At 35.3% G+C, this 22915-nt stretch overlaps 1 protein-coding gene across 1 annotated transcript in view; it reads left to right on the forward strand.

The window, feature by feature from the left end:
- Positions 1-22915, forward strand: part of DNTT (DNA nucleotidylexotransferase) — a 92894-nt gene that overhangs the window by 36235 nt on the left and 33744 nt on the right. Inside the window, exon 8 of the mRNA XM_059821492.1 lies at positions 21083-21185. Coding sequence (XP_059677475.1) covers positions 21083-21185 — 103 coding nt within the window. The remainder of the gene's footprint in view (positions 1-21082; positions 21186-22915) is intronic.

A 22915-nucleotide genomic window follows, 5' to 3' on the forward strand; every position in this document is an offset into this window, starting at 1 on the left:
TCAAAAGAACAACTGTTTCTTTGTGCAGTGTTGGTGAATAATGTGTAGAGGTGAGACCCCCAAAAAATCACAGCATCTTTGTTTTGTAAGTGAATGGAATTTGGAATTTAAGAAGGAGAAACTGAAAAAGATCTATTTAAGAGTTTAAGAAAGATGCATGACTGAGAAATGAAGAAAATTCTTTTCCAAGAAGTTACACATTGAAAATATTTAGGAAATGGTGAGAAAAATAGTGAGCTAAAAATACAGAGGTCCCTCATAAATTTATTCTGACATCTTGCAAATAATCTAATCTCTAAACAGTCGATGGATGGCCCATATTTTTTAAATATGTTCATTCTATATTAATGTAACATGGTTTTATTTAATCTTTTCATGGATTATTTTAGTGTTTACAATGTAATATGCCTATTACTTATACAAAAAGTAATAGAAACTGTTAGATATCTACTATAGTTTGTTCAAAAGCATCTTTGATGTTTCCATAATTCTGTTTGATGTTTATTCTCATTTTGGCATTACAGTTTCTCAAAACCTTCACTATATAATGGAGACGGCCTACTGTGATACAACCTTCACTGTCTATGGGGGCAGGTGTGGGGAAAAAAGAGCCTTGGGGGTTTACTGCTCAGCATGGGATACAACAAAAGCAATCTGTGGTGTCTCTTATGTAGAAGAGCTGGGTTGAGGATGATTTGGACTGTAGATGCATCATTTCTTTGGTTATCAAAGTGCCAGAGAATGTTGTTGTCATTAGCTAGAGAAGATTTCAGTATTTACTTCAGTTTTGCTGGTTTAGTTGCTTGTATGAGTGTCAGATTATAAATTTGCCCACAAGTAACTTGCTTTCTCCTGATATAAAGTCCTACCTCTGAAACAAATAGCAGTCTGTCATGATGGCTGGCTCATTAGACTCACCTAAGTGGAAAGAAGTGGTGACAGCTGTCAGTACGAATAACAGTACTCCCAGCTCCAAACTCCAGTGGCTTGTGTAGTGACACTCTCTAAGATAATTAGAATTCCAAAATGTTAAAATAGATTTTGCATTATTTACACAATTTTCTAGATAAGTTTGCCGAAGTGAATATTTTGAAAAGTTACAAAAGGGGGTTATAATGCAACTATTTATAGTCCCAATATATCAATGAAATACACTTTATAACCTATATTCTACTAACCGTTCCCATTTTAAAATTGTTAGCAATAAAAATTTTTGTGATTTTTGTTATGCTAGGCTAGCTGAAAATTATTCATTCAGCATTTTAGAACAATTAACATATGAAGTACTGGTTACTATTAGCATTATGAAAATGAAACTTGTAAATTACTAAGTTCTGGTATGACTTATATTGAAAACACTTCTCTTTTTTTTTTTTTGGAAGGGGAAATGACCTGCCTTTTCTTGAACATGATTCTCCCAAATACACGATTCTTCTAATATACAAATACATAATTTTTCAGTGAGCATAAAACATATTAAATAAGCTCACAACAAAAGGTCTTTTGCACAGGACACAGGCATTGGTGCTGATACAGTTTGAATAGGATACAATTTCATCCAAAAAAATCACATCGAGTCCAATGGCCCCCGGCATTATTATAACATACAATCTTGGGCTGGGGCAGGGGGGCAGACTGCATGATACAGAGCATGATTGATTTATCAGTATAACTTTATAAGCTGGAAAATCTGCTTCCTACACTAAGGGTGAACTATTGCCCTTTGAATGTTTTGGTAATTTGAGAGTAGATTAGTATGATATGTCATGGGGGAATAAAAGCTGTTCTGATTAAAAGGAAGCTGTACAAATAATTGGTACCTAACATTAACATGTACAGAGATATATTCACAGACTGAATGAGCTTCATTTTCAAAATCTGTAGAGAGAATGACAAGTAATTCCTTACAAGAAAATCTCAGGCAAGATCAATGCTGATAACCTTAGAACTATTTTGTAGCAGAGTAGTGTTATATGTGCTGCAGTTAATTCGAAGTGCATGAAATAAGGCTCATGCAGTTTGCAGACTCACTCCTTTTCATGTTACTGATATTAGACATAATAGGAATATGATAAAGAGAGAATATGTATATCTAATTTTCAGTAAGTTTTGAATTTTATCACATGCTTCCCTATGTGTAAGAAAGTCTATATTCAGTGAGTATTTGGATTTTTTGATTTTTATTTTAGTGGCTTTTCATTAATGTTTTGGGTTTTTTTTAAATACTGGGGGACAGGAAAATTTTTATTTGGGAAGAGGTTTGATGAAGGGGGATGCTGACAATGTGAATATTGCAAGCCAAAACATATCAATGGTGTTATAGAACTGCTCTATACCCAGAAACTAAGATAGTGAATGACGTAGATCATACATTTATATTTAGGAAAAACATCTGCCAAAATGTTTCTAAGTATTGTTTGTTTTCTGTGAAAATTTTCAATTCTTCATTGGAGAATTGGACAGAAATGTTATTCCCTTGCCTGGTAGGAGCTATAATTCAAGTGATTTGTATTTCTTTAGTGAAATGAGTACTTTAGTCAGAATTTCTCTTTCATGACAAACCTCAGCTATAGAAGTTTCATACTATATTGTGTCATTTCACCTAAAGACAGGGGTACGTGCATCATGGGAGAAGTAGTCAGAGGCGCAGAAACCTCTGTGAAGTCTTATAATGCCTTTTCAAGATCATTGAAATGTTTTGATTCAGGTTTTGGCCAAGAAATTGAAATGACAACTTGGATTAAAACATTTCTTTCTCATTTATATTTAACTGTCCACTCAAATCCTTCTGTTTTCCCTCATTTTTCTGACCAACTCTGCTAAATCCTCATTGTAAATAATAGACTGAGTGATTAGAGAGAGAGAATAAACTATCAACTATAATTATCACTCAGAATTTGTAGCAAAATCAAGTACCAGCAAATATTTTCCAGTCATCAGTGACTTTTTAAATGGTTGGGTCTTTTAGCCTTTTACATGGATATTCTGGGGAGGCATCATATTTTCAACTACTGCTCAGAAAAGTCACAATAATCAAGGTGTCTCTTATAAACATTTGGCATGAAGACAGCTAATATCATGCATTTATTTCTGAAATGCTTAGCCAGTGAATGTAAATGGACTGATTTTAATGCTCAGGCCAGGAAGTCTATTGAAGTAGAATATTTAAAATATACTTCTTGAAAAGTAGTTGCTGTAAATGGATGAGAACTAAGGGTTTTACAGGCTGTCTCACAAATAAATACCTATAGAGTAAAATATATTCATGATAATACATAAAACTGGTAAGTAAAAATCTTCTAAAAGTTATAAAACATTAGGTACCAGGAGGTCTATTAAGATAGTGGAACACACTCAGGGAAAGATGAAGCAGTAAGATAAAAAAGAGAGACAGACAGAAGGTTCCAGATAAGCTGGTAAGATAAAAGAAAAACATAAAGAACAAGAAGTCAAATCCAAGATGTACATGGCCTTGATGTGATGGGGATGCATAGTTTGTTAGACAGTTCTGTTCCTTAGACTTTATCTATAAAATAGTTTCATTGGGGTTCACCTGCTAAAAAGAGGATGCCTTACAAAATCCAAGCAACTCAAGGTAAGATTGGAATGAAGAGAGACAGTTAGTAATGCTGTCTTTGTAACACTGAGAGACCTGCAGAAGAAAGTGGTACTCTTTTCTAAAGCCAAATCGAATCAAAACTCTACATAAAGGCAAATTGAAACAAAACTCGGCCAGCAGTCCTCAACTAAGTTCCCAGCAGTAAAGTCAGCTGTAAGGTAGCATTAATGGGCCGAGAATAGAGTCTGATTGTGATTAAGAGATTTAACTAATGTGTTAAGAAAGAATAGTGCTAATGATGCTTAGGCAGCTTTCTGTCAGGCATACAGAGGTGCACCAGAAAACAAGTGTCTATTTCTTATTTTGTTTCAGACAATTGTACTTAACCATCTCTTTACTTATGAACTCTGATGCCTGTCCCTAAGCAATTCAGGACAGATGTAGAAATAATTCATTGCATTTTGTCTTGTTTGCAGTCCTTCTTGAATGTGTGTTGCTTCCTCTGAGAGCTTTCTGAAGCCTCAAATGTTTTCAAGTATATTTCTTAGTATTCATACAGCAAGATAATTTTGGTTGTTACTATGTTTTACTCATAAGTGTTTCAGGGCATCTATGCCAGAGATGAAGTTGTTCTGAAGATTTTGCTCTCTATTAGTGAGCAGTTACTAAGATGAACAATATTATTCTGTGGCTCAATGTTTGCAAAAGAGATTTTGCAGGCTCAGATGCCAGACAGTCAGGGTTTGCAGGATCAAATGCCTGTTGTTTAGAGTCAAGAGATTAAAAAACAGTTCTAATTATAATATGTAATATACTGCATCACTTTTACCATGGTTTTATTCCTAGAAAGCTGGCTTGAAAACAGGATATTTATAGCAGAGTTTACTCATTGCTGGTTTACTCTTTAGCAGAAGTCAAAGTTTATTACAGGCTACTTAGTTGCTGTAAAGATGGTTGACAGCACAAGCAAAGAATGATGTTTTCCTGGCAGACAATCATGAGAAAAGCTGCAAGTATCCATGACCTTGTATTATGCTTAGAGAAACCAGAGGGTGCATTTTGCAGATACCTGTGAGCAAGCATAGCCATAACATTTTAATTAAGTGTGACATGATCATGCTAGTGGTGTGGGGATGTGATAATGAGGAGCTAACTGCTGTCTAAATTTTTTTTTGTTAGGATGTGAGTCAGACAGGACATTTTCTACATGTCAGATAACAAGGAAAAGATTAAAAAGGTTAAAATAAATCATGTAGGAAATGCCTGAATTACAAGATATAGCCAGAAATAGTCTTTTTAGTTGCTTTCAGTTTAGGAATGGTGGAATTTATTATGGATTGTTGCTATGCTGTTGGGAGAGTTGGGTGGAAATGTTTCAGGCAATCTTTTTGAAGAATGGAAAATCAGCATTAAGTAGAGAGCAGCAAAACCTGATAAGATAAACTCAGTTATGATCATCAGTTATGATAGCTGTTCTATGCTATTACTAGGGGCTATCTCGGAGAAAACAGAACAAAAAAAAACCCCAAACCCAAACCATTGAAACATTATGGATTCCCTCTTCTCACATGCAAGTTTATAAACTCATACTAGTTCATAAACTAATAACCTTACACTCTGTATGTCATGTTAATGATCAAAGGCTGGGGAAAATGTGCCTTTTATCTTGGCATATCTTACACCTAGACACACTTCTAGCGGGTAAACACAACAAACATTCCTGGTTATTTGATCTTGTTGCAGAGGTTACTGTGTCCAGTTGCACCTAGTTTTTCTGCGTTAGTAATAATATCCTCATTGAACACTGTTGCTTATGAAATGTCTCAATCTTGGTATTATATGTATTGTTACCATAAATAGTACTACATTCAGACTTAGTAAATGTAGATCACATCTCCACCATTGAAATATTGTAAATGAAATGTGAATGACCTATTGGTACATTCTAGCTAAAAGGTCGGTGCGAGCCTTGACATTGATTTCAGCTGAATCATGACAAAATAGAAGGATACTTTCATCTTACTGTTTGAGAATTTGAACTGGCAAGAAATGGTGACCCAGGAAATGCATCTTCACATTTCACCTAAAGAAATAAAAATGTAGCTACAATGAAGACGCCCTTAAAATGCCCCATTACCTGTGGTCACACAACAATGCAGGTTGAAAAAGTCAAGATTATATTCAGAAAGAAGTCAGAACAAGAGTTTAGAGAAATAGGACATGACTGGTTCTTTGAGAGACTCTCTGAAAATATATATGGCTAGAGCTTTACAATATCTGGATCAGGAAAAAGGCCACAGAGAGAACATTCAAAAGTTACATTCTTGAACAGAGTATCTCCTTGCCATGGTTTGGGAATTAAGGGACTTGGTTAGTAATAATCAGAGAAGTTTTCAATTTAGGATTAAATCAACTAAGCCAACTTCATGAGCTCCTTAGACTGATGGAGGATCATGTCTTGAAGCAGAGCAAGGGAATTTTGTAAAGGAGGGTAACAAGATTTCCCTATGGAGAGATTTACTTAAGGTAGAAGGTAGATTTAATGACAGGCTTGTTTACACTTTAAAAGGCTTTTCTGGTATACTTATACTTGTAGAATATATTGGCAGCCTTTCTGTGTGAGAGATGCAGTGTTCCTTTGCCAGTATAGTTTAAATGATTTTCTCAAATGGAATAACCTATATTGGCCCAAAGGGTATAACTGTTTTAGCTTCAGGGAACTGCTGGCTAACAGTATAATTTCACACAACACGGCTATCTTGGCAGAATGCTGATGTAGACCAAGTAGACAAGTTTTGAATTTAAATTTATGCTTGAAAACTGATTGCAAAACAGGCATAGTTGTTGTATCCCGTAATTCTGGTGTAAAATAGGTTCATTTTAATAGTAAATATTATTTTTTTCTGTGAAAGTCTAGTTTTCCAAATGTATCCCATAGGTTAAGAGTAAAGTCTTCTTCCCTTAGGCAAAATTAGTAGATTACACAATCCATATTAGGTCTCAAAAAAGAGCAATCTCATTTTCTTTAGATTATGCTTCTGTAAAATTCCCGACTACCTTACTTGCAGTAGGGGTATGCAAGTGTAGTTATGGAAAATCCATATGTCAGCCCAATCCTGGAAACACTTAAGAGTTCGCTCTAAAAACTCAAGTTAGTGAGCAATGTCATTAAAACTAAACAGATTGTACACATGCTTGAAATTTAAACTGTGCATAATTTTTGCAGAAGTACTTGAGTAAAACTTTAGTGTCTTGGTAGAAAGGCTAGACTCAAACTCGCCACCCTGCAGCTGTATGCTAGCAGCCTGCAACTGTGTAATTTGAAATTAGCAGATATTATATTCTATTAGATGGGATAGATGAATAAAATATCTTAAAGTAATCACAACTAAAATAGAATTATACATTTTGCCACAAAATGCCAGAAAGTTCAACTTCATAAATTAGCATCTCATGTCTTTATGACTAACCTAAATGCATTCCTCAGCCATCATACCACCAGCTCAAATAGAAGTCTTAATCCTATTTTATTCTAGAATTTGGGAAGGTTGTATTTTCTTTTTTTTCTTTCTTTCCTTTTTTTTTTTTTTTTTTTTTTCCCCCAGTGGATGCTAGCAATCTATTTCTCAGTTCAAGGAATTTTAATAGAAAAACTGTCATGTTTATATAATTTCCAGTACAGCTGAGCAGGAAGCAAATAGAAACCTTTATTTTTATGGTAGGTTGATTCTACAGATTGACCCATCACTGCCAAATAAGTGAAACCCAGGCTGAACATTTAATATCATTCAGACATTCTGAAAATGCATGTTTCCTTCCTTGCATGAACATTAATATTGTCTTTTAAATTGTTTAAAGTGAATGTTTTGATTTTTGGAAATGCCAAAGTAGACATGCATGAAAAAGAACAATTTGATGGAAGTTTCTGTGACAGAAGGATATGACAAAGGAATTAGGTAGAGAGAATTAAAATTGACTGGGATTGAATGTACGTTTTCAATCTACCACCAGAAAACTTCAATACAGCAAAAATTGTTGCTATAAAGCTATTTGTTAATTTTGTTATAGTGTCAGTATAGAAAAATACCTTTTTCTTTCTTCTTTCAAAATAAAATATCGTATCTTAAATATTAGCTTATATATATTAATGAGATACTGAGTAAGTAGAATAGAAATATAATGGTGAACCAAACAATTCTCTCTTGGACAATAAAAATCTAAACTAGTAAATGGAAACTGCCCTATTTGCAAAATCATTTTTTCTAGTTAAAAAAAAATGTGTGACAAATAGCTTCATAAAAGCACTTTTAAAAAATATACAGCTTTCATAATTAATAATGCAGACTGTTGTCTACTTATTTCAGTAAATAATTTGAATGCAGCTGACCTTTCTGTTTTCTCTGCTACATTATTGATGATGTTGAAGAGATCACTAGGTTATTGTTCTAGCAATATATAACTCGCTTAGCTGAAGTTTTGGTTTGCAACTAATGCTGTTTGAAATGTGGCTCCTGAGTAGATTATGTACCAGCTGAGATGGAAACAAAAAACTGGAAAGCTTTCTGACTTACAAATCCTGGTGTCAATGCAACCTTTAGGCGTTTGGAGTACATGTATAATCTACAGCCTGCTCTTGATTACTCCATCTAAATACCTTATGATGACAAACCTCATTCTGGCAGAACACCAGCAGAAGGTGGACACAGCACCCAAAGATGTCTTGAATCAGAGCAATATCTATAAATAATGATTAATCCAGATCTAGAAGGGTCCAGCTCTCTTCCAGTTTGTGGCAGCCTGTCCTGAAAAGCGCTGGTCACCAACTACCTCCAAAGAAGTCAGACAGAAGTCCTAAAAGTCCTAAAAGCCTTAAAACCCTTCTCCTTTCATCATCTGATATTGATTTATTGTTGGATAGAGGGAGAGGTCATTTTCGTCACCTTTTTTTCTTTGTTTTTTTCCAATGTTAATCATACTCTCTGAGAGTTCGCTGAAACATCTGGCATTTTTGCGTGCGCTGATCTCTTCGTTGTATTCTTCATGAGTAGACATAGTTGAATATTCTTGTCTCTCAGTTTGTGCATGATTCTAAAGTCTTTGTTAAACCTTTGCAATTAGGGCTAAAAAGACCAGATATTTCAGGATCTCTGAGCAGGTCTAGTCTGAGATGCTTGCTCTTATAAATAATAAAAATGTACCTTCTCTCCAGTCAAGCCTGATTCTTCAGTACTTATTACATATTGGAATACGTTCTTTTTTCCCTGCAGATTCAGAATAATTAAAATTTTACAATTTCTGGTAACCAAAGAAACAGTACCACTGTTATGCAAACTGTTTCTTAAGAGTGAGAAAGCTTGCTCCACGTTATCATAGAATAGGCTGACAGTAGAGTTTGCACATGCGAAAGTAGATAGATTTTTTTAAGACTAAAGTATCATCTGCATACTCTTACATTTCAGCTGAATATATGAGATCCCAGATCCACATCAATACTCATTGGAGTGTATATCTTTTTCAAACAGTATTGAAGAGGTTTTGCTTCACCATTGATTGGCACTTGGCAAAATTTATGTATGCAGGAAGTTTCTGTGATGTCATTTGAAATGCTTGATTGGAATGGAGAGTAATTTAAACGATTTGCCAAGACAGCAAAAGCAAAACTTCAGCAATGTATTTCATGACTCTAAATAAAACTGTGACAGATTGGTATGGTACATTTCATAAGCTTTAAAAGCTTGAAATTATATGGACAGCTTCCAGGTACAGTTGCATTATTTACATGAAATTGAGACAGCAGTCTCAGTGATTCAAAGCTTAAGCATACTTTTGTTTTGGTTGGTGGAATAGTGAATTTACTTCAAATATAGAATTCGGAGAGCCTAGAGCTGTTAGTAGCAAAAAGTTGTCTTGTGTGCAAGCCAAAAAGGGATAAATATTCAACATCAGGGTATAATTGGTGACAGTCACATTCAGGCATTTATGTCATGGAAAGCTGGAAGACTATAATGCCATCTAGGCAGTACAACTATTATAACACATAGAGAGAGCTATACTTTCTAATTAAGTAGGTGGTGACTAAATTCTTACACGGCCGTTATCCTATTTTGCTGTCTCAGTAGGAACCAGGCTGGTAGAGGGCTAGTTTTAGAAACAATTTTTAATAGCATGTAACAAATTTAGTTGAAATTTAATTTTTTAACAGTTTTTCACAGATTTGGGGGGGGGGGGGGCGGGTTTTAACAACGCTAAAGTTGAGTTAAGGTTGAAGGGAATGAATTTCAGCATGTGAGTAATAAGTGGTCCTCCTCAAGATAATACAAACAAAAATAGGTCAATCAGATTGATTGTAATGTTTTTGTTTGTGGAATAATATTTTCTGGTCAAATTTTTTTTTGTCGGCTCTTCAAATTTTGAATTCCATTAAATTTTTCATGATGTTCCACAACATAATGTTTTTCTTAGATATCCATGTATGAAAGAATCCTCGTGCAGATTTATTTTAAACTGAATATGTTTTGAAATAATCAGTTAGCTGAAAGTCTACAGAAGCCAATATATAAACACACCATTCACTATTCATTCCTTTCACAAGGCAGGGAAATAAATCTTTTCAAGGTTTTGCATTACAATATTTTTAACCCATTAAATAATTTTAATGCAGATAATCTAATAGACCTTTATAAGATTGGTGGATAACTCTAAATTTAGCAATACTGTTGGTCATTTAAGTTCTTCAGTCGTATAATCATTTTCTGATTTATCTTTTCCTCCTATTGCATTAAAATAACATCAAATATCTGTCAAAGCTAAGCTTGAAAAAAGACATCAGCATGACATGAAGAGGAATATCCAGGTGTCTTGTACTCTGAGAAACAGTGTCTAGGTTTCTTTTGGGTCATAAAAGACACACAGTCAAGCATAGTATGCCATACACTTGGTCTTTGAAAGTGCATTTAATGAGAGACTAGGTGAATGGCATGCATTACTATACTTTTTTTGAGGCAATGTAGTCACTGAGGGTGAAATTAGGTTTTAAGTAAGATTTAAGTGGTATTGTGTATGTTTTGCACTGGTTCTCCTCACTTCAGTGATTTTTCACCCTCAGAGCATAACTCACAGAAATATCCAGAGATGTGATCCCTTCTGCTGCAGCAGGTGACACTTTTTTATCCTGACTTGATACAAGAAAGATCTTTTAAGTAATGCATTCTCTGCATTGTTAGGTGTTTCCCTAAAAGTCTCTTTGAAGAGCAGCTACTGATGCTCCATAGCAGTAATATCCTGCTGAATAAATGAGAAACCAAAAGTGCTTGTTTTGTGTATCCAATATTAAAGCTATATTCCCTTATGCTGTATAAGTAAAGTTTCCCCTCCTAAAGGGAAAGGGATTTTTCCATTGCTACTTCATCGCAGAGTTGGATTAACCTAAAAAATAAAATAAATAGCTTCCACAGCTATGGAAAATGAGTTCTGCCCCTGGTGAATTAGAATTAGTGTTACACTGGGCAAGAAAAGTAGCATTTTAATGAAGTGTCCACCCTCAAGCACCTTTTCCAGAGAAGACACCTGTGAGTCTTTGCCAAATACTTATGTAGTTCAGCTGGGTTTATGCTGAATTACTTGGCTGGGTGAAGAAGCTGCTATGTGCTATCTTTGGCAATTCAAACCTTTGTAGAAGCCTGATTTATAGCTGCCCAGGAGAACATTGGCTCAGTTTTCACTGTGTTTTCATTTTGGAGACAGTCTAATCTAAAATTACTTTATTTTTAAATCAGTGGGAAAATTAATTCTGCAGACAAAGCTACAACAGCAATTTTTTTTTAATCCACAAATTGCCTCAAAATGAGGTAGAGTATCTCTTATAACTGTATGCTATCTTTTCATTTAAATATATCATTAATTCAGTTTTAATTTTAATTGTCTTTTCTGGTGGCAGAATTTATTTCAGTTAATTTAATTTGATTATTGGTATTTCAGGCATCAGTCAGCATCCTATTAAACCATCTCACAGATATTAATTATGCCCCAAAATAGCCCTGTGATGTACAGTCAGGGAAGAATTAATCCTCAAAGGACAGGAATTCCAGAGTTTGCTTTGATATGGAATACAAAATTTCAGTCAGTTTGGGTTTGTATTACCAGAAAAATTCAACTCTCAATTTTTATCAGCTTGTGCAAATCAAGGCCAGTAGGATGACTGAAAGGCCAGGTATTAAAATCAGAGTCCAGCTACAAAATGTTTGTGCAAGTATTTTCCCACGCTGGCATTTCTCGTCTCAACAGGTATTTTATAGGACGTTGCCACCTATATAGCAGGAAAGAGAATGAATTTTGACACTGGCTGGGAACCACTAGTGTTAAACTACCTTTAAAGGCAGCTAGGATCTAATTCAAATAACAAACCAAGAGAGCGGAAATTATCCCAAGCAGCCAGAATTCCCATACTGATATCTGTCTTCCACAGAGCCCTGATCAGATCTTGCTTTACTGTTTTCCTTGTTACTTCAGGCATGTTATTTTATTTTTGAAAAGCAGGAACTGACTGCATATGTGGACCATGTTGGGATTCATTCACTCGGGGTGAAATAACAAACAACACTTGCCATAGATACTTGCAATGTAAGGTGGAGAGAATCCTTCTTGGTTATTCGTTTTTTAATAACCATGGGCAAAATTATGACCTAGGACTTGTAATTATCCATTGCATAAAATAACCTGGTAAGCTACACAGCTCTCCCTTCCTATTTACCACCGCAGACCTGCAATGGAAGGCTTCCTTGAGTTTCAATTCTGGAATCAGAGCGATCTATGATTCCAAAAACTACATCCTTTGGGAAGCTTAGTATGTCTTTGTGTGATAAATAGTATAGATGAGCCTTTTGACTGTCTTATTTGATGAACTATAAAATGGTATCTTGCCTCTGGCATCCTCATCAATTTTACGTCTTTGTCATGTTTAAAGTGGATGTGTAAAGGTCACGCACCTAGAGCGCAAGTGGAGCTGGTGGTAGAGTTTGGCATGTTTGAGTGCCCCTAGTTTATTCTGGCTGAATGTCCCCTTCCGCTCTCCCTCTGCTGACAAAGTAATCATTGCACAGTGTGAATCAGGCTTGCAAACAGTTACTTTTTGCATTCTGCTGTCTCTGCTTTCTCTCTGTGAGTGTTTTTGGATTATTAACTTTTGTTGAGCTGCTTTCGCAGTTCAGTGAGCGTTTATTTTCTTGTTACCTACTCTATATGTATGTGAACCACCATTGCATTGACACTATTGAATCTAAATGCTGTTTTGAAAATGTGGAGCTGACTTGAATGTTAAGGAAAACCATTGAACTAAAGCTGACAGTGATTTGAAGAACAGCCTATGTGTGGTGTATGAAGTTCAGCTGGTCATTTATGATAGCAATGGACTGGTATAGTATTATGCTGCTACTTAGGCTGTTAATACTCTTTACAGTATTGATCAGAATATGTAGTTGAGAGTTTCCGAGGAAATAACTTCAAATAAACATTACAGCATTTTATTGTGATTTGGAAAACCCTTTCTGTCACAAACAAGATAATTTTCTAACTTTCTTTCTAGCTATTACCCAGTTCTTGTTGCAAATGAAATGAGAATGTTGCAAAAATTGTCATTTCTTCCATTCAACAAAATCCTTCAGCATGAAATCACTGTTGCAGAAACCCTTGCACAGATAAGGTTCTCTCCATTTCCTTGGAAAGTGCCTTGGTCTTTCCTGTCAGTGTACTAATTATATACCTAGTGAAGGTGAATGTCCTTTTGAGTCAATAAAGCCACTTACTCTATGTCCAGACGTCAGACCTGAAAAAAGGTCAGAAGAAAGTGTGCTGAAATAATTAATTTCTGATTAAATTTTGAATTCAGTAAATTCACTCAGGCAAAATGTTCAGAGAATTTTACTTATTGGTCTACTTTGTATTTATATTTTATTAAACTGCTAGTACCTTATACCTGAATATGGAACATAGTTTTGAAAATCTGTAGTATTACAGCCAAGAATTATTCTTGGCTGAACGAAATCTGGCTACTTTGCAGTCAATGGAATTTTTCTCCTCTGGCTGTTAAATGGTCCAGGATTTTACCTTCTATATAATAGCTGTAGCACCGTTGCACTCCAGTACTTCCATCTTAAAGATTTTTTTCTCTTTATAATAGGGTTTATACAAGAAAAAGGCATAGTTCTTTATAGTTTGAGTGACAGTAACTCAGAAGTATTTTAATATCTGGCTGTAAGAAATTGTCCATCTCTTGTTCAAGGTCTCAGCAAAGACTGCTTAATAAGCAAATCCACAAGCACTCAGACTACCTGGGATTTGGAATAAAAATTTCTGTTCCTCTTCTGAGAAGGCACATGCTGGTGGGAGACAGGTAGTAGAGGTACCTTAATAAGGACTGCGGTTATTAGAGACAGAATTATTATGCCACTTCTATTTTGTCAAACTCAACTGACGTCCAATGAACAATTCTACATTGCCAGTACAGTGGGAGTTAAATCAGACACAGCATAAAGGATACCTTCCTAGACTAAAAATATGGCATCAATATCAGAATAGTCAGAAAGAAATCTTTGAACTACGTATGCATGTGTGCATGTTTGATTACAGCTGTATATATATGTTTGACTATGCATGCACACTGAGGCTTCTAGAGTTTTCCCTCAGGAACATGCATTTTATGGTATTTATAAATTATTTGTTTGCTGTATCTAAAGGAGTGATTCTGCTACTTATCCAAGCTTTTTCTTTGCTGCTTAAACAAAAGTTCATTGTGCTATATCACAATTGTCCATTCCTTCGGCTATGTGTAATCTTCTGCAACATTTAATCCCTTTTCCATTGCCACACAATCATCACTTCAGCAATTGCATTTGGTCTTCCTAGATGTTTATGCATATTGCTCATCTATATTCAAGGAAATATTCAAATGGCCTCACATTTTTTCAAATCACTTGGGGATGTCTGTCTAGAAGCTGTCTTCCCTGCATTTCCCAAAAGAAGAAGGCAGAGAAGATGACGCTTAATTTAACATGTAATGAATTCCCATATTTCTTTCCACAAATAAAGGACTTGTCATTTTTTTGTATTGGCTTTCAGCATTTTTGCTAGTATCCAGCTTGCTATACAAATGAATTTCAGCTGGGTTGCTTTTAATCTGAGCTCTTCGGAAGGAAGGGAGAGTTATATCCTCTGATATTTTGTGCACACTCTCCCCATGCTATCTGAGGCCCGCTCCATGTAGTTCTGGTCTGAGATTACTTTTAGTGATTTTTTTCCTAGCTTTCTGTATCAAAATGTAACTATACAATAAAATGGTCAGGAAAGTGAGAGTTTAAAAATCTTACCGGTTTTATGGTGAATATTGGTTGCATAGCAATTCCTGACGGCCTGATTTTTTTCGCTGTCGTTCCTGATAGCAATCATTCTTAGGAAGCTATTTCACAGCTATGGATTTTTTCCCTCTTCAGCCTTATTTAAAGGCTGCAAATTATATGGGTAAAACATCCATTAACAGTTTTTAAAACCATTTCAATCTGCCAAATCTGAATATTAATATTATCATAAATACACTGGTTTAGTAAATACAATCCAGTTTCATCAAACAGACTAACTCAGAACATTAGCCAATATCCGATGTTTAACAGTTCTCATGCCTTCCTCTGCAATGAATATTTTCCCACAGTTTTAACAGAAATGAAAGGTTCAGTCAAATAGAAAGAAGCCTAAAATGTCTGTGCCAAATCTGTTTCTGTTCTCCATTATTTGTCACCACTTCATTATGTTACATTTTGTGGCAGTCAAATGAGTGTATGATTTCCAGATTCATTATGTAATTAATTATATGTAATTAATTTGCTTCATTCCAGGAACCCCATATAAATTTATGCTTCTTATTTAATATAGTTGATCAGACATTGGAAATGAGCACCTGTTAGTTTTTAGTCTTCCAGATTCTTAAATATATATGCCTGACTTCAAGCAAGTGATTAATGCCTCCCATATCAGTGGCGGTGTTCTCGTGTAAAGTTCAGTACGCGTGTGTATACACTGAAGGACTTAGCACACATGTAACCTCAACACTTACAATGCTATTGTTATGCCAACGAGCATTTTGTCTGAATAAGGAATAGATAGGATTTGCTTAATAAATGGAGACTTGGCTATGCTGTGACTGTTACAAAATGAAAAAACCCCATTTTTAAAAAAAATTTCCATCTGTTTTTTGAGAAACAGAAATCCAAGTTGGCCAGGTTGTCTCCAGTCCAGGCTCTGAGAGTGCAGAGCCAGTGGGCCACAGTCATCTCTGATGATCTTTCTAAGCAGCTATTGAAAACCTTTTTCTTCTTCTGAATATTAAGTGCCTTCTTCCCCAAAAAGAATGTTCAAGTGCCCTTCCTAAGATGATTTTGAGAGTCAATTGAATTAAAGAATATGGCAGCTGTGAAGAAAGAGTATTTCAGACTGCTCTGGAAAGCCTGATACTAAATTGGATTCCTGGTCCAAATTTTCTAGCCAACAAAGCAAAGTTCACTTTGCATTTCTAATCAGAGGTCAGGCAAATCATTTGTTATTTAGGTGACAAGGACAGGTCTGGGGTAAATCATTCAACCTGAGAACTGTTTTCACACAGGAGTGAAGTCAGAGTTTTGCTTGAGAAGGATTTGTAAAAACTATTATAATCCCACTTCGAATGAAGTGTGAACTCTGAAAACAGGAAAATGCAGTCTGTAAAGCAAAACATCACAGTATCCCATTACCAAATAACCTAAATAAACCAAAGACCAATCTAGTATGATGTTCAAGGTTTTAAAGTCAGAAGTCATTTTTATGATCAGCTAGTACTGCAGGTAGGCCATTCAGTTAATCACTTCAATGGTTTGAAAGACTTCACAGAAGACTTTTGTCCAAGGATTTATCCTATTCATTCTGGTTTATTCCACAGCAGGGTAACAGTTGGATTGTCAAATGAGAGAAAACTTTTACGTCTATCAGAATATGATTCTAGGAACTTGAAAACTAACAGGTACATTTTAAAGGGCTGTCAGTGAGAAAGAATAAGTGACATGCACCCAAGAAGAGAAAAATCTAATACAGAGCCTGTAAAATCAAGGTAGGAAAGAATTCCGGGGAAACAAAAAAATACCTAGATCTGTGTATTCCTCCTTGTCATTCCCATGGTCTCTGAACGCTAAGCAGACAAGAGTAAGAACGTCACTGCAATAAAGCATAAAATATTTTTTTAAATAGATGATCCATATTGTGGAAAAAAGGGAGGAATCATATTGTAGGGCAAAATTATAAAGATCTGAAAGAAAACTGGAGATAGAGGAAGCCAGTGAAGAAAAACTAGAGTACAGCAAGCTTAGCTGGAAAATACAGGACTGTGTGTATGTACTGTGAGTAACGGCAGACTTGGATACATCTGACCATAGCTGAAGAAAGGGACTGCTCTTGGAGAAGGGCCCTCACAATTGAAGGGGTCTGATAGAGAAGATGGTGGTGAACAAATCTAGGACTTAGACTGCAACATTTCAAAGGAGAAACACCTTTCCTTCGTTAGCAGGCAAAGCCCAGCATATTCTGGCAACACTGAGAAGTGAGTAATATTTCTATGCACAATACAATGTCAATAGTAAAGGTAATAATTAATAATTTTTATGAAAAATCCATCCAAAGGTATTGTGCTGTCTGTGATTTTACTTTGATGCTTATATTTCCTAGAAATATACCTGAGCAGGAGATGCAGTTACTCTTATAAACATAGGCTGTTGATGTTCACTTTGTATTTCACGCACTTCAAGGGCTTGCAAGGTTAAGAAAAGCTTACAGTTTTACCTAATGCAAGCACACATGTGGAAATACAGTATCATCTTCTGTATCCACTTGAACTCTGTATAAGCATAAAGATTGCTAAATGGTTTTCAGGGTTTTGACATATAACTCATTGCTGCAAAAAAGTGGTTTAAGCTCCTCCATTAGTGAAGCTTTGTGAGTGGTAAAGAAATGTCAGTCCATCTTTCCTCAACTTAAGTCAGTTTATCAGAATTGTCATTGATATGGCTTAGCCATTATATAATACCCTGGGATTTCAAATTACTCTGCACACATACTACTCTAAAATGTCTAATCATGCAGATGTTTCCCTTGTAGAGTAAGACAATATGATTATCCTTTGCCATACATTCATATATTTCAGTTTTAGTCATAAGAATAGTTATGTTTGATGACTTGGAATCTAGGTTTTATATTAAAACAATAACAGCAAAAAAAGAAAATTCCAACAGCCTTAAAGATAATTAATTGACTACTAAGAAACGCTTACCAGCTTTATACAAGTTTAGTCAGCCAAGAATTGAACATAGCTAATTAACACTGCTCTGTCTTTTAGAGTCTTCAGGCTTGAATAAATTATTAGGACAAAACCTAAGCTGCAATTTCAGTTCTGCAAGGTGCTGGTTTTCCTATAGCTCCAGCCCAACAAGGATTTAGGTTTAGATTTAAAGAAAAGAAAAAGAAGATGTAAGCGGATCTGAATAGCAAATCTAAAACTTGAATCCATGTCCTTTCCTGTTCAAAGCCTCAGAAACCTGAACTCCCCAGTCATGTCCCTGATTGCTGTGCTCCTAGGGGCACGTAAGCTTTTGCTTCATAACAGCCCCAGCATTTCCAGGTACAAGCAAATAGTTTCCTAGATCCTGCTTATGCCCACGTGGAATCTTGTTCAGGAATGAACAAGAGATTGAGGTTTCATCTCTGAGGCACTTAATCAGGTGATGAATTCTGAGTTTTCATATCCAGTTTGAAGACCAGAAGTCTGGCACCATGTGTTTAACTTGTATATAATCAAGTCCTGTATCATATCTAGTCCTTAGGTATATAGTTAGCTTCAGCTTCAATGAACTGTTGATGTGCATATAGAGTTAATTGTTGATAAACAAATACATATGTTTACATGCTTCCTGAGTTGGGAACAGAGCACCGTGGCACTATCCCATCCTATTTGCCCTTTATGTAATTTTATGAATACCCATGGTTGTATGTTTGTATGTATACACATGCAAATATATAAATACATATAAATATATATATGTGAAAAGCCCTGCTCTGCTGAAATCAATAGCCATGTTCCCTTCAGCTTCAGCAGAATGATGGTTTGAATCTTTGTGCACTTTATTGCATCTTTTTGCATGATTTACAAGCCATGAGCAATATATATTATACAGCTTTTTAATTTACTAGATTGTTTTTCTATTTTAAAGAAGGTAATAATTTTTTCTAGGATGAAATATATTATTTGGTGTGGAAATTAGACTAAAGGTTCCAGTAACAGTCTGACAAATTCAGTCAGAAATGAATCCAATGTGAATTAGTTCAAAGAGAAGCTGAAGTATAACTCTGACAATAACAATGGTTTTATATTGTGTGCTTTTATATGAGATTTAAACACTTGAACTTCACAAATAAAAAGAATTTCAATAAATGTTCTTTGTCTTGGGAAATAGATGGCCGGTGAAACACCTTGGATTTCTTGGGATTTTATGGCTGGATTAATACAGGATTTCGTAGATGTGGTTAACCTAAAATACGTATGTTTTGAGTATCAGAGGAAGAATTGGGAATCAGCTCCCAATTCCATCAGCTTCCAATTTCTTCCTTTGATTTTTTTTTTTTTAAAATAATTTTAGGCAAGTTTCCTTATGCCGCTTTGCATCCCTAAGATAGGAATAGTAAATCCCTTCCCTTTGAAAAAACATTTTGAGACATGTAAGTAAAAAGTGCTATGTAAGAGCTTTGGATTGTTATGGTAATGTAAGAGATAATGAATGTCATCCTACAAAATAACTCAGAAAGTGTTACATGGAATACTAAATATTTTTCAACTTCTTGAGTTTGAATTGCTGTTTGGTTTCTAAGCCTAGACTTGATGCTTTGTTTGAAACTTCTTTTGAAATCATTTCCACCTGTTTAAGCAGTTCTGACTTTGCTGCAAACACGGCACAATAGTTGCATTATAGTGAGTTAGACTGCTGTCAAATATAAACCCTAGATTTTCATTTCCTTACATCTTGCTGCTAACGCTGTTCAACTATCCATCAGTTAGATGATTTCCTGTCACGCAAATGGCAGTTGACATGTCTGCCAATCAGTTCTGTTCCTACAAATTTCCAAGTTTAAGAAATCAGATTCAGTTCTTTGCACTATTTTAAGAGAATGAACTATTTCTTTAAATACAAAAAGCAAATTTTTGTTTTGTACAGTTCCCATTTTCACTGCTTGTATAACAACTCAAGTTTTCTAAATGCTGGACACAGTGTTGAACTGAAACACACCTGAGCTATAACATCATGTACCCTTGTGAACATCAATCAGCAAGAGCAGACTTTTCCCATGAACACATGAAAAAGATCTGGAGATGTGCTACGCTTAGGTGCCACTACTCCAGATTTCTAGTGCTTAGTCCACCTCCTGCATACTGCACCTAGTTGCAGAAATATCTCTTCTGCTCCTTTCTCCTTAGGCTGGCCTGATTACAGCCAATAAATAGATGTGTATGCAGTCCCTGTTGTAGTATTTAGACAAAAATGAAAACCTTGTATTGGTTCTGCAATCCTCAGATGAATTGCACTCTAAGATAAATTTTCAGATGTTCTCAAACATTTTGTAATTCTGAAGGGAAACATTCTGATAGCATGCTTTTGCCTGTTTTCCAATGCTAGCTACATTTTAATCTGACATAGGTTTAACACATTTGGTAAGTGGATGAAAAGCAAGCTGAATGCTTAGACTTAAATGAAGAAAACCAAGAGGTCACAATATCATTTCTCATTAAGAAAATTTACACTTAAACTTTGTGCATATGGATTTAATTGTGAAATCCTTAGTGGGTGTAATAAACAAGCTTTAGTCACATTAAGGCTGAACTGTTCTTGAAAAAAAATCAAGCTCAATCTCTGCAAAAAGCATTGTTATATTTTAAAAGAGAAGAAATGCAAAATACTCAGAGATTTTATGTTTGCTGTTAAAAGAAACAATAAAATTATTCATAATCACAGTTTTGGTCATTAAAGTGTCCATCAAAAACTAAAGAAGAGTATTTAAGCCTGCAATAGTCAGACTGGCAAGTTTATCTGCTCTTACTGCACTGGATTCATAATATGTACTACGGTATTTTGATATTTTTTTTTATCCAAAGATGACCGAAACCTCCTTTTCTGGGACTTAAGGGGAAGAAGAAGAGAGATTCAACATCATCAAATGGATCTGCAGTGCCTAGTTGAACAACAGAGAAAATACATCAAAAAGCTTAAATTATTGCTTAATGAAGAACACTGACAAATCCGATAAAAGAAATAGAAGATTCCATTTTGAAATAATTTCAAGAAACATTGCTATCACTTTATGCTGCAAACTCTTTTTCTAATGCAGCAAAAATATTCTCTTCGAAAGTAGTGTGAAATTCAACAGGAACGTAACTCTTTTAGTCTTCTTCTTATTTATTGTTTCTAGGGGTAAGAAGATTGGACATGATATAGATTTTTTGATCACCAATCCAGGACCAAGAGAAGATGATGAGCTTCTGCATAAAGTTGTTGACTTATGGAAAAAGCAGGTATGAACTAAGTAACATTTGGCCAAAAAAGACATATTGTAACAGCACTGAATTAAACCTATGTAGTGCTTAAAGAATGCTGACTCCTTTTTACAGATGACTGCAATATTTTGAAATTGGATATTACTCTATTGGGTTATTAATCAGAATTATCTAGGTGCATCCTCCAGCTCTGAATGCTGAAGTTGAAGATTATATTAGAAGTACTCTACATACGTTCTGTTATATCTTACCCTAAGAATATGCAGCTAGTCAGAGGTAAGAAATCAAGCTAGATGGAGTTTTGAGTGACACAGCAAAACTGTTCTTATACTTTGAAACAAAACTGTATTTGTTTAAATTCTGTTTGAGATGGGAGTAGGTTCTCCCAAGGGGGACTACTTCAGGGAGCTCCAGTTATAAGCATAGTAGATTTGGGTGACCTCATGGTGTGAGGTGAGCAAGTCTGAAAGCTTAGGTACCAAAGCCCTGGAATTCTAGCTTCCTTTCAGCCCATAGATTAGCATTTTTCCTGGCTTGCATTGGAATATTGTCAAAATTGACATAGTCTTCCATGATGTCTGGATTTGGAAGAATGCAAACGTTTTACAGAGGATTTCTAAATCTAAGGATTTGTCGTTTTTTTTTTCTATTCATCTTTCTTCAGTTTCAAGCAGCTTTGAAGTTGGAAGAGTCTGAATTATAACAGCTGCAGGTACCTCAAAATATTCCTGGGACAGAAATATAGTATATTGGGAATAATAAGCTTTTGTTTCTTCTTCTACCTTTCTAGCCAGCTAAGATATTTTTCAACATTTACTACCTGTACTGTTCAAAGGAATTGAGCACATTTGAACAAGTAAAAGGCCAACACTCTGTCTGAGGTGAATCACCAAATGCCCCACTGCTAAGTAAAGTCAGCTTTCAGTGCAGATAGCCTGGAGAGAATGCTTTTGAACTGATCCTTGAACTATGTACTTTAATTAATGTATAATGGGTTAACACGTGAAAGACATTAAAAACATCCAACCAGACAAAAGCTTATCTGACTGTATGAAGTTCTCTGTTTCAAGATGGTCAAAACCTTTCAACTGGCTTTAATGGAAGGGCTTCAAACTTGTTTTTTCCTGGTAAAATACAACCTTAGCTGAATTTGTCTTCCTTCAGTTGACTTTTGGTCTTTGAAATGTTAACAGATGATTATTAATTTTTTAGATTTCTGTGACTTCCATCCTAATTCTGTATGGAAAGTGTTTGTATTGAAGTAGGTTGCTAGCAGGTATAATTTATCATACTCCAATGAAAAGCAATGAAGCTGTGACAATTAATGGGTGCTGAGGAGCTACTCTATTTTACTTTTTTTATTATTTATGTAAAGTTTCTTTCTCAGTCATTCTACTCCCTTTATTCTGAGAAAAGTTGCATTTCTTCTTGGAAGCTGTCTTTCTACCTTCTTAAGCAGACTTGAACCTCTAGGAAGCTATGTGTGGGTCCTCCAAAAATCCTGTTTATTATCACATAGTAGAAAGGAAAAGTGACGACAAGGCTGAGGCTGGAGCCTGCCCCAGCTGCGGCCTTTCATTCCTTCTCCCATTCCATCACACTCCACTTACATTAATGAGAACAATGGCTGTGATCTGAGAGGTCTGGCAACTGCTGAAGCTTTTCAGGTCACTCTGTGCTGCTTTCATTAAATGGAATTGAAAGGAAAGAAATAGAAAATAAATTGTTCTTGCTGATTTTTTTTTTTT

The sequence above is a fragment of the Gavia stellata genome, chromosome 9 (assembly GCF_030936135.1).
Source record: "Gavia stellata isolate bGavSte3 chromosome 9, bGavSte3.hap2, whole genome shotgun sequence".
NCBI classification, from domain to species: domain Eukaryota; kingdom Metazoa; phylum Chordata; class Aves; order Gaviiformes; family Gaviidae; genus Gavia; species Gavia stellata.